The sequence below is a fragment of the Peromyscus californicus genome, unplaced genomic scaffold (genome assembly GCF_007827085.1).
Source record: "Peromyscus californicus insignis strain IS unplaced genomic scaffold, ASM782708v3 Scaffold_23__1_contigs__length_62951481, whole genome shotgun sequence".
Lineage (NCBI taxonomy): Eukaryota > Metazoa > Chordata > Mammalia > Rodentia > Cricetidae > Peromyscus > Peromyscus californicus.
In genome coordinates this window covers 50,695,318-50,708,582 of record NW_026294534.1, presented here as the reverse complement: position 1 = coordinate 50,708,582, position 13,265 = coordinate 50,695,318, and the positions used below count along the sequence as shown (strand labels likewise).

At 36.3% G+C, this 13,265-nt stretch overlaps 1 protein-coding gene across 7 annotated transcripts in view; it reads right to left on the bottom strand.

Moving 5' to 3' along the window:
• Positions 1-13,265, bottom strand: part of Nek1 (NIMA related kinase 1) — a 131,761-nt gene that overhangs the window by 104,516 nt on the left and 13,980 nt on the right. For all 7 annotated transcript variants that reach the window (XR_008221476.1, XM_052752340.1, XM_052752339.1 and 4 more), the window contains 6 exons: positions 12,065-12,148; positions 10,112-10,179; positions 9,898-9,984; positions 9,016-9,070; positions 6,918-7,118; positions 2,836-2,896 (listed from right to left, as the gene is read on the bottom strand). Coding sequence is in view for 6 of the 7 variants with exons in the window: in XM_052752340.1 (XP_052608300.1) it covers positions 2,836-2,896; positions 6,918-7,118; positions 9,016-9,070; positions 9,898-9,984; positions 10,112-10,179; positions 12,065-12,148 (556 nt within the window). In the remaining variant the exon portion in view is untranslated. The remainder of the gene's footprint in view (positions 1-2,835; positions 2,897-6,917; positions 7,119-9,015; positions 9,071-9,897; positions 9,985-10,111; positions 10,180-12,064; positions 12,149-13,265) is intronic.

Genomic DNA, 13,265 nt, shown 5'->3' with positions numbered 1-13,265 from the left:
CAGGTTGGGTGCCAACTGTCCTTTTTTAAATTGTTCCTGCCTTTTAAGCCACAGCTGTCCAAATCAGCAACTGTAACTCTGCCGCTACTCAGGCCACAAGGGCCCATAGCCTGAAGGAATTCTGTTCCCTCCAGCTCTAACTCTTGCAAAGCTACAAAGAGAACTTAACTAAACCTCTGTCCCTCTAAAGAACTCAAGATTCAAAGGTTAAGGTGGAATTATGCTCTTTAGAGATGCTGACCTCCTCTCCTTGCTCACATCCTCCAAAAAGCCCTCATGCTTCTCCTAGCCCCACCTTATAAACCCATTTTCCCTGGTTCCTCCCTACCACTTCCTGTCAGCTAGTTGCTGACTCAGCTTCCTGACCACAGGTGAGTTTTATTTAATCAAACACATCTTTGCATAAATAAACAAACGTTCCAGAGCATAAACAATAATATTCTACAACACACGCACGCACACACGCACCTATGGAGCACAGTAGCAGCTATCTGTAAATATACTAAAAAAATCGAGTTGTCTGAATAAATTGTACAGTATGAGAATTATAGGATGCATTACATACATGTATGAAACTGTCAAAGAGCTTAATAACTTAACAAAACACCCCTCAACTTCAATAAAAAAAATAATATTGCAAGTCAAATAGTCTGTATATCCCTACCCCTTCCCCAACCCTTTCTCTTCCATTTCCCTCCTCTGTACGGTCACTTCTGGTTGTCCCCCATAGCCTGAGGAGCAGCTTTCTTGCTTTCATACCACTCTCTAACTCAGGATTTTTGTCATGTGCTAACACAATTTAAAGCAATCCCTTACAAGTATTCATTTTTAGGAGGAAAATAAAAATATTAAATAGTAGTTCACAATGAAAAGCTACTATTAAACTCAAAGAAAAAATTATTTGAAAATGTTCACTATATTATATTGTGTACAAAAAACTGTTTATATTCTCAAACTCATTGTGCATATGCTATGACAAGAAAAATATACCAAATGTGAAAGTATATATTAAAATTGAAGTAATTTTTCTTTTAAAAAATCCCTATAAACACACATTATTCATATTTAGTCAACTCTTATCAAACTGTGCTGGCTAGTTTTATGCCAACTTGACACAGGCTGGAGTCATTTTGGGAAAGGGAACCTCAACTGAGAAAATGCTCCCACTATACTGGGCTGTGGGCAAGCCTCTCTTTCATTTTCTTGATTGATGTGGGAGGGCCCAGCTTACTGTGGGCCGAGACACCTCTGGGCTAGTGGTACTGAGAACTATAAGAAAGTAGCTTACATAAGCTATGGAGAACAAGCCAATAGGCAGCATGCCTTCATGCCTTCTGCAATAATTCCTGCCTCCAGGCTCCAGTTCTGTTTTAGTTCCTGCCCTTCCTCAATAGAGGGTGGACTGTGATGTGGAAATATAAGGGAAATAAATCCTTTCCTCCCTAAGTTGTTTGGTTATTGTGTTTTATCACAGTAGTAGGAAACCCTAAGATAGAAAATATTATTAGTCATTGGGTGTCATGGTAGAGATTCAGAAGCAATTTATATTGATAATAATGTGATACTCTATGATAGGGTAAAGTTTTTCCAAAGCATCTTAATCCATAAACTAGGAAGTATGAGGAATTCAACCATATGATCAAATTAGAACAGAGCTTTAAGAAGTCACAATTCTGTAGCTTGACTAATTTTATCAAAACAATAAAAGAGCTCAGTCCACATCTTTAACCTCAGAGGCAATTGGATCTCTGTGAGTTCAAAGCCAATCTGCCTATAGAAAAAAGATCCCCCTGCATTAAAAACAAAACAAAACAAAAAACCAAACAAACAAACCGAATAAACAAAAAACAAAAGGAAGTGCTATGTACACCAGAAAAAAGGACTGGAGGCACCAGGCCTAGAGATGAATGTTCTCAAGAGAAAGACGTGATTGTTCCCACCTCACCTTATGACTTCTCAGCTTCCATGTCAAGGACACATCTAGCATAATTAAGGTGGTGGAACCCACAAAGCATTTGCAAGCCCATCTGTAACACCGTTCTTATTTCACTCCTATATTACTGACTATTTCATTTATCCAGTTCCTTATACAACAACTTTTTCCTTCCTAGTTCCAACACAGGTTTACTAAATATAAAGAATGTGATGATCACCATTTAAGTCCTGGGTTTAATCCCTAGCACTTTAGAGGGGAAAATCTAAATACAGCTGGCCTTCCTGAGTACACATTGCTGTACCATTTCCAGTTTACGTGAGTTGTTTTTATAATATGTTATTTTTTTTATCAATTTATCCAAATTCAAAATGTAGAGCACCATGTTTTGTACTGTTCCAAAATAGAGTGAAAGGAGAGAAATTTATGCAGGAACAAAGATGTGTGTGCATGCATAACAAATGAAACATACACAATACTACAATATTCTATTGTCAATGGACAAAATTAAAATGAAGCCTACCTTTAGTAAAATGGTTGCCCTCCTAATAATTTACTTTAAAAAAATTTTAAGTATAAAACATTTCTCAAAGAAAAATGTTTTACATAAAGATCTACACCTTAGTGGGGCATTTGATAACATTCTAGACAATACTCTCAAAACATCAACTAAGATTTGATAAATTTTCAAGTAAGATTTCATCTAAGTAAGACAGAAAACACAAACTTTGTCAATGATTTATTATGTATAACTAAATGTAAGAGCTTTAACATTTATTTCCTTTAGATTAAATTTAGTCTATAACCATCCTAATTTATTTTCTCTATCTGTATTTATTTGTAGTACATATAATCTTGAGTATTGCAAACAGATGAAAAGTTTCATGTCAAACATAATTTACCTGGTATAGGCTGTGGTCCAAACTTTGAAAATGTTTTTAGACAAAATTCTTCTGCAATAAGCTTAGATTGAAAGAGAGAGAGAAAAAAAAAATGTTAAAAAGATATCACCTCTGAAGTGTAGTGGTGCACACCTTAGTCCCAGCACTCTGGAGGCAGAGGCAGGTGGATCTCTGAGTTGGAGGGCAGCCTGGTCCACAGAGTGAGTTCCAGGACAGCCAAGGCTACATAGTGAAATTCTGTCTCAAAAAACCAAACCAAACAAAAACAAGTCAGTTTTCTAAGCAAAGAAAAATGACCCATCAATCACAATGTATTTCTTTCTTTCTTTCATAACAAATGAAACATACACAATACTACAATATTCTATTGTCAATGGACAAAATTAAAATGAAGCCTACCTTTAGTAAAATGGTTGCCCTCCTAATAATTTACTTTAAAAAAATTTTAAAGTCTTTCTTTACAGTCATAAAGATGTTAATAAACTGAATAATTAAAATCCAGTAATCCAACCAGCAGATTCTCCTCTTGCTACCCATCTACACCCCTGGTAATTTTTTTTTCCTTTTTTTGGTTTTTTTTTTTTTTTTTTGGTTTTTCGAGACAGGGTTTCTCTGTGTAGCTTTGCGCCTTTCCCGGAACTCGCTTTGGAGACCAGGCTGACCTCGAACTCACAGAGATCCGCCTGGCTCTGCCTCCCAAGTGCTGGGATTAAAGGCGTGCACCACTGCCGGCTGGTTACCCCTGCTAATCTTACTCACATATTTTTATGACTTCTCTAGTCTTTCATTCTCAAGCTAGACTAATACACAGCACATGGGTTATTGGCCTTTTCCATCTCTTAGTAACTTAACAAAACATCTATGGAGGGATCAATGTAGTCTATATGCATCCACAGCCCTCATTTATGTCAAAACCATTCAAGAGTCACTCCCAAAGACACTCTCCTGGAAACACCATTATTCTAAGTTTACTGTCAATCTCCTTACCACCTGCAATGAGTCCATACTCATCTGCAAACACGTCACTGGATACTTTTACAGTGTCTCTTTAAACATTAAACATTCCATTTCTGAATCTTCAACATTTATATTTCATGAAACAAGTATTTATATTTTTCATAAGTAATTTTCTCTTTTAACTAATTTTTTCCAGTGTAAAACTATGATATCAACCAAGATTTACCTCAAATAGAGTTTATTTTTATCTTATTGGTGGAGATCAAAATGCTAAGTGAATTTTATCATTTTTTTCTAGAGAAGTAAGGCACAGTGGAAAGAATATTCAATAGTAGACGACACATCCAGTAAGCACAAATCTCCAATCTGAGATGGTTTCTCTATAGATCCCCTATGGCAGCAGCACTCAAAGTCTCAGAACACCACCATCAATACTACCTGGTGTTAACAACACCTGAATTCTATGGATATGCCTCAATTACTGAAACAGAGGAGCGTAACAAGCTTCCTTGTCGGACTATCTTTGGATGGCCAGTCCCCAGATAACACAGAGACTGCTTATTAATTATGAAAGCTTGGCCTTTAAGTTAGGCTTGTCCTCAACTAGCTCTTATAACTCAAATTAACTTGCTTAATTAACCTATGTTCTGACACGTGGCTTTTACCTTTCCTCAGTATGTATGTCCAACTTGTACTGAGTCTGCTGGAAAAATCCTCATGCCTAGATTCCTCCTCTTCCTCTCTCTCCCCCTAGAAGTCTCACCTATCCTCTCCTGCCTAGCTGTTGGCCATTCAGCTCTTTATCAAACCAAGGTGCCTTGACAAAGACATCTTCACAGTGTACAAAATGAGTATCCCCAACAGAGATGGTAATGAACGAACCCAGCAAAGTCCTTCAGGAGACTGTGGGTGCTGCATTTATGAACTAGTGCAATAGAAGATAAACATGAGCACAAGTCTGGTTCAAAGGCAATTCAGGGCAAATCAGGCATCCTTTTTCTTTATGTTTCTCAGAAAAATAGAGGGATCTGTTCCATTTCCTGTGAAAATGGGCATTGACTCCAGCTTTGCACATGCTGGGGAAGCACTTTATCAGTGACCTAAATCCTGAGTCCTCTATATTGCATGCCAATGTCACTTCTTTGTTTTTAAAGCTTTTTATTTTGAGACAGGACTCATTATGTTGTCCAGGCTGCCTTGAACTTGAGAGCTTCCTGCCTCAAGAGTTCTTAAATAGCTGAGACTGTAGGATTGGATGCTAGGCCTGGTTCAATGATCATAAAACACCCTTCAACTTGCCTTCAAATTGAATAATTTCTTCAGTTCTTCAAATATGGATCTTTCTGTTCTCTATAAATGTTCAGATGAATTTAAAGATAGTACATACAGAATTCAAGAAGATTCTGGGATATTATGGGAAAGCTGTCCAATTTAAGAGCCATTACCAGTATGTGGCTACCTGAATTAAAACCTCACTTACCATTAAAAACTTAAAATTTAGTTCTTCAGTCACACTAGTCACATTCTAAGTATTCAGTAGGTGACCAGAAGCTGTAATGTTGGACTATTCAGATATAGAAGACTTTCATCCTCACAGAGAGCTCCACTAGACAGAGACTGTACTCCTAATGAAAATCTATCAGGATACAAGGATAAGGACTGGGCCCTAGTAATTTTTAATTTTGAAAGTACTATGGTTTCAAAAATGAAGTTGCCCTGTAACCCAGGAATTCACAAGGCTGAGGGAGAAGACTCATAGGTTTGCAGCAACGTGGTAAGAAAACGTAAATTTGTACAATATAGATCATTATAATGATACTAGAAGAAATAGCTCAGATGTTAAAGCTCATGAATTGTTTCAAAGTTATAGCCTTAAAGACTAGCACAAAGCACCTCATCTGAATGCTGAACAAGTGATATATAGAAAATGTATCTTAGGAGCATAATATTCAAGTTTTCATAAATTTGAGTAGTGCTTAAATACCAGTAAGGAATGGGGGCTACACATACCCAACAAGTAATGTGAAATACTCTACTTATTATTCATCATAATCTGCCTCCCTTTTGCATATTATGTTTGGTAACTGAGGCTCTAACAATGCCCCTTTCATAGGCAGGAAGGTGAATTCCAGTGTTTCAGCCTTGAAAATATGTTCTAACGACATCTGCAAGTTGGAGGTCGCTTCAACAAGATTAAATGAAGCCTTTATTTCTTATCTGGTAGCTGCCAAAAAATAACAGTACATTGCAGCTAAACAGCCTTTGAAATAATTATTTTTAACAAAGAAGTCTTGTAAAGCACCACATTTCAGAGATTGTTGCTGTGTTTTATACAAGTATCTTTTAAGCTCCAAGCTGAGTTAGCCTTCTGACTTACTAATGCATTCTTTTAGTATAACTATTTAAATGTGCATCTCTTGTTTTCTGAAGAGCATTTGTTTTAAGGAATATCCTGTTAAACTAGAAGCATATATAAACAATAGGGTTATGTTTTGCTACATATCTTATTTACAAAAGAATTTATGCTCATTAAATTAATAAAGGCCACAATAAACATGAAAAGTAAGATAATTTCAAATTCAGATGATCACATTTTTGAGTAATTGATGCCATTTGACTTGACAAATTTTTTTTATAAAACCTGTCATATCAAATTCAATTATCTCCACAAGTATTTGTTTTCTACCTATATTTGAACACTAGAGGAAAATATGGTATATTCACTTATACATGCCCATAGAACCATGGTTTCCAACCCTTTTGTCAAATACAGTCATAATCATGTAAATTATGCTATTGTAGTTATCTAGTATAATAGTGGTGGTAATATATAGTAATTACTTTAAACATGTATGTGCCAGACCTTGAACGCCATATGCACATTATTATTTAATTCTCACAGCCACCCCACAATATGGCTATATCTCTTAGCTCACAGCTTACATGTAAGAAAAGTGAAGCATGAAAAAGTTTGATGATTTCAGTTAGAAACCAAGGGTATGGAAAGAAGCACCAATGTAGTCTGGGAAGGGCATCTCAGCCTAGGCACTGTGGTGACTGCTACAGCCCTTCTGTTAGGCACCAGAACCTTACTGTTTAACTTTCGGGCTAACATTGACACATACCTCAGGTGAGAGAAACTTCTCAATCCGTTTAGCTATAAAACCTTTCTCCAATATGGAGTTGACTGATGGTCTATCCCTAGGATTCCTTTTAAATAGCTGAGAGAGCAAACTGCGGAGATCATAGGAATAATGCAGAGACACAGGAGGAAAGGATCCAGATATTATCTTCAATACCAGGTTTTTCATGTTTCCAGCTTCAAACTAAAATCCAGAAAATAGATGCACATGTATAAAAAACAAAGAAACTGAAATGGGAATTATCAGTAATGAGCAATAGTTCCTTTCCCACTAATACAGCATAGAAATACAATCCTCTCCCAAGTAATGCAAACAGCACACTTTCTGCAAACTTTACCTAATTACCTGTAATTTTGAAAGGCTGTCTTCAAAAAAAAATAAAATAGTATAATTGCTGTAAGAGTAAAATCTGTTTATGCAACATGCCAAGAGGAGAGGTATAAATATTAATAAAGATTTGACAATACATAACGATTAAGATAATAGTTAATAATAATAACCTAGTGATTTTCATTTTAAGACCTGGCTTCCTCTGCTTCTGCTCTAACAACTTGAAGAAAAAAATAACTACTGAGCGAAATGCATTTGGGCCATGTCCAGGGCTTTCTGCTCTTCCAGAGAACCTCAGTTTGGTTCTGGGCATCCACATCAGTTAGCTCAGGGAAGCCTTCAGATACATTCATTTGACCTCCAATGATATGTGCATTCATATAATTGCAGTACACTTTCATATATGCATGCACATTCATATAAATGTAAAAATACCTCAACAAGCAGTAATAAAAGACAGTATTAAAAAATAAAAACATGTTATAAAGTTGCCCATATAATATAAGCAAATTCTTGGAGATGAGTATTTCAATTTATAGATTAAATTAGAACAAAGCTTGGGGGAAACAAAGATAAGCAGTTGTTTCTTGTTAGAATTGCTTGTGGTACTTATTTACTGCTTTACAATTTTATGTATTTTCTGAAGTTTGAAAATACAGTACTGTTTAATCAGTGAGAGAAACAGACTAAAAAAGAGGGTATACAAATGAAGTTGCTAAGATTCAACATATTTTGACAAAAACTCTTCCTTTTTAATATATTTCATACTATTTCAAAACTACACCAATGGTGAAAATTGTAAATAAAGTAAGGGTACTTAATGTGATAGAAATACTTGGTAAGAGGCTAGGGAGATACTCAGTTGGTAAAATGCCTGCTGTGTAAGCTCGAAGATGTAAGTTCAGAACCCCAGACCACGTGTAAAAGACAGATGGCTCTGCACTCTCCACTAGGGTGAGCTGTGGGTGGAAGCAGATGGATCCCTAAAGCTCCCTAAAGCCAACCTGGCCAAAATGATGAGCAGGTTCTGTAAACCTGTCTCAGGAAATAAAGACGGAGAGCACTCAAGGAGAGACACCAGACACTGAGCCTGGGCCACACTGGGTACCTCCAACCTCACACCCACAGCACATGTGCGTACTCCCATTATCAAGTACACACGTACACACGTACACACACACACACACACACACACACACACCTTGAAGAGTACACTGAACAAAATTCTTTAATTGTTTTTCTTTTCTATGTTGGCAGTTTATTTTTAATAAAAACAACACTCTGGTTGTTACAAAAACTAAAATTCTTCAACTTCCAATAACAAACTCAAAAAATTTGGATGTTTTTAACTTAATTTTTTGTTTTGTTTTTCACACAAAATCTTGCTATCTAGTCCAGACTGGCCTTGAACTTGCGATTCTTCTGTGCTCAGCCTCCCAAATGCTGGAAATTACAGGCTTTTCCACCACACCCAGCTAAATATGGGTGTTCTCAAAGACCTTGCTAGAAGGAAACTAATAAAAGTATTAGGGAAAAACATCAAATTCACAGTAAATGAATTTACACGAAGGGGAGTGAGATCTGTTTGTTGCATGAGAAACAATGTTTGTGGGGGGGGAAGAGCACAAAATATAGTAAGAGCAAATATGTAGAAAGTCTAAATCAGTCTATTTCAGAAAATAAAACCTCTACTCTGTAAGCATTATCCGGAAGATTCCACAGCCCTGGAGACATCAGAACTTTTACTTACTGCGTGTTTAAGTGTACACAACTCATAAAGGACACAGCCCAAAGCCCAGATGTCACTGGGAAGACAAAAGTGAGAAATTTCTCCTTAATATCAGAATATATTTAATTTTTTTTTCATTTTAGCAAAAAAAAAAAAAAATAGCATGGAAAACCATGGGGAAAATATGTGCTCTATATAAAGTATTTTTTTAACCTCAAAATTTTGAACTAGATAATAAAAGCAGCTATCCCAAATTACAAAAATAAGGGCTGCCTAAGCAAGTACTTCAAAATTTCATTAAGGAAATTTAATATTTAAAAGAATGGCATAAAAATTCATTCCATTTATTTTTATTTTGCATTAATTCAACATACTTAATTTTAAAAATATTACAAAATGAAAAATATTAATTTACTATAATCAATTATGACAGCAAACTAAACAGTGTTTCTTGGTTGGGACCCTTCAGTTGGAAAAGAGAGGAAAAGGTCACTGTTATTCAATTATGGGACTGTCCTCAATAAGGTGGCATATAATCTACAAGCAGCTTAGATGACTAGCAGGCTGAGGCATTCAAGGATGTTAGTCCATCTCCCTCTGAACTTGGTTTCTTTATTGAGAACCTAGCATGCATTCTATACTATTAGCTATAGTTCCATAGGAGATGACTATGACAAAGACAAGGACCAAAGAGAGCACTCTGTCCCTAACTATGATAAACAACAAAGTGATTCTTTGCCGAGTTCTCCCAGCGAGAAAGAGTGTTTCTACATATGCTAACAATCTAAAGATATACACGGTTACACACACATTACTGATTTTAGAATAGTATTCTCAAGGCTACAGAGTGTGACAGAAAGGTTTAAATCAAATATATCATGTGTGGAGTATCATTTTAAATACCTTTTATTATTGTAAGGCTTGTTTTCACAGATTTCAGGAGACAGGTAGTATGGAGTCCCTATGCAAGTTCGAGCCAGCTCTACAGTACTAGAACAATAAAATTGTTAAAGAAGCTTAAGACAGAGCTATTATAATTTATTACATATACACTATACCAGATACAATTTGACTGACGACATTATATCAAAACAATGCTTAAAGCTGTTGTTATTACCTATTAAGAACTCGAGCAATTCCAAAGTCTCCAAGCTGCACTGTCCCATCTTTGGTTAGAAATATGTTCTAAGAGAAGGAGAGAGAGAGAGAGAACAAACAGAAATATCATTTCAGTCCAGTTACTTCTATGAGTCAATGTTTTTCAGAAAAATTAATCCAATTAAAAATTATTCTAGAATAACTGGATATCCCCATGAAAAAGAATAAATGTAGCTTCCTGCCTATCTTACCATATGCAAAATTAACTCAAAATGAATTATAGACTCTAAGAACTGAAACTATAGACAGGAATAAATTGTCATGCTTTTGAGGCAACTACTTCTTAGATATAACATGAAACAAAAACCAAAAAGAAAAAAAAATTGGACTTTCTTGAAACTAAGAAAATGGTGCACCACACAATATTGACACTGTCAATAACTAAATATGGGCCAGTGAGATCGCTCAGCTGGTTAAGGTAGCTGCTGCCAAGGCCGGCAACTTGAATCTAACCACCAGGATCCTCGTGGTGAAAGAGAACAGTTCCTGAACGCTGTCCTCTAACCTCCACTTGCATTCCTTAGCAGGTGTGTGTGTGTGCGCGCGCACACACACACACACACACACACACACACACACACACACACACACACAAAATGCAAATAGACCTTTTAATAAAAGAAAATGAATAGATAACAACAGAATGAAGAGAAAATTATCTACTCTTGAAAACTGGTATATATTTGAAAAGAAACTTATTTTATGAAAAAAAAAGAATTTACAAATCAACTGTACAAAAAAAAAGTCAAATAATCAGGCTGCCATGGTGGAACATGCTTCCCTAATCCTGGCACTAAGGAAGCATAGGAAAGAGATCTAAAGTCCAGGTCACCCACAGGTGTATGTTAGGTTCAAAAGCCTATATTGAGACACATCTCAAAACCCAACTCCAAAAGTGACAAATAATCCACCTTGTTGTTGCTTTTCAGACAGGGTCTCACTATGTAGCCTTAGTTGGCTTGAGATTCACTATGTAGACCAGGATGGCCTAGAACTCACAGAAATTCACACACCTTTGCCTCTCGAGTGCTGGGATTAATGTGTGGAATACCCCACCAGGCAAATAATCCAGTTTTAATACCTAAAAGCACATATTATCTGAGTTTCATTTAAATATACCGAAAACAGATATACAGACAGAAAGAAGACCAGTGGTTACCATGGTCTATATGGAGGAGGAACAGGTATGACTGGGAATGGGCATGTGGTACTCCTTTGAAGAGAAAAAATTCTATACATATACTAAAATCAGTAAACTGTACACTTAGAGAGAGTGTGTGTGTGCACGTGTGTGTGTGCGTGTGTGTGTGTGCGCACGCGCGTCTGCATTTGCTGTAGCATCTCTCTGAAGGTCAGAGGACAACTTGCAGGCGTCAGTTCTGTTCCTGTACCGTGGGCTTTACATTTCTGAATGTCAATCCTTGATACCAAAAAACAAATGAACCGTATCTTACAATTTTGTGGGAAAACAATCTCTTATCCAGAAATTTATACCCAAATTTTCATTAATTAGAGAAAAGGGAATAAAGTCAACTACAAACATGCAAAATCTCAAAACAAAATTAACTTCCCCGCATCTTTCTTTGATTTATTCTATCCCAACGAAGGAGTCAATCAAGAGAGCAGAGAGCACAGAGATGGAAGAGCTACTACAGGGAACGCATGGGGGACATCAAGGATCTGAGTGGACAGGAAGAGTGGAAGGACAGAAGCTGCTGTTTCCAGTCATGGGGAAGTGATGGCCTGGCCTGCAGGTTCACACCCGTAATCCCAGCACTCGGGATGCTAGGGTCTGAGGACCACAGCTTGGGCTACATAGAGCTTCAGGCTAACATGAACAAAACTGTGAGACCCTGGGCTTTTAAAAAAGGTGGGGGGGTTGGCTATTAGTGACAGAATATAAAGAGCATACCTGTGACTTTATATCTCGGTGAAGAATTTTTCTATCATGTACATGCTTCAAAGCCAAACATATCTGTACAAACCAGTCCAAAATCTAGAGAGAAACATCACATTCAGAACACTCAGGCTCCAATTTCTTTGTACTTTACAGATACGAACACTAGTGGGTATCAAGCCAACTGACAAGAGAATCAGGTATAACACATACTAAATCTGTTACACACGGCACAGTATGGGGAGAAACCTGAATGAAAAATATAAATAATCCATACTTTCTGGTAGACTGGTGATAGGTGGGTAGGTTTGTCAAGTTTATCTTTTCTCTGTACTTTTTCAATATAAATTAAAAATTACAAAAAGAAAATTATTAAGATAGAAATTTAGAAGGTATCTACCAAAATACCTCTATTCATATTCACCACATATAAACAGTCTCTGGAATTGTAATTTAGATGTAAAACAACTTAACTTCTACCTCACTCCACACCAATATAATTACAATAAGACAGCATCATTAACATATAATGATAAAATAAAACATAGGTCAATTTTAATAATTTTTTGACTGACACATGATTTTCAAAACAGAACACAAAAAATACACCCCCTCCAAAGTCCCAAGGTAACTCTGCTATATAAAATTTAAAACATCTTCATAGCAAAATATATAGCCAAGCTTATTAACAATTTGAGAAAACGCCTGAACATAATTGACAGGTTGCTAATTCTCAAATTCCTCACATCCTTGGGGAAATGCTGGTGACTAGAACACGGGATGACAGAGAGTGGAAAGACAAATGGCACAAAGGACAATAAACACACAGGAAATACTACTTCTTCAAATTAAAACAGTAACTAAGGAAGGGACCATTTTAACTTGAAATGATACATAAGATTCCTCAGAATGTGGTATAATGCATACCTTATTTTCATACCTCATTTGTGAGGAGGTGGTAAGTCATTTGATAAAACACAAAAATTTAAAATTCACACGACTCTCAAATTAGTAACTGCAATTTCAAATTTATTCCAGATACAGTATCAGAAATGCCAAATCTGCATACAAGGGGTGTATGGTTTAGTACTGTTTATTAAGCAATCTACATGCCCATTAAGGGGATTGATAAAATATATTATGCCAGCCTGTACTATGCAGCCACTGAGGAGGAAGAACCGCTGTGTATGGAACTAACCACTGTTAACTGAACACA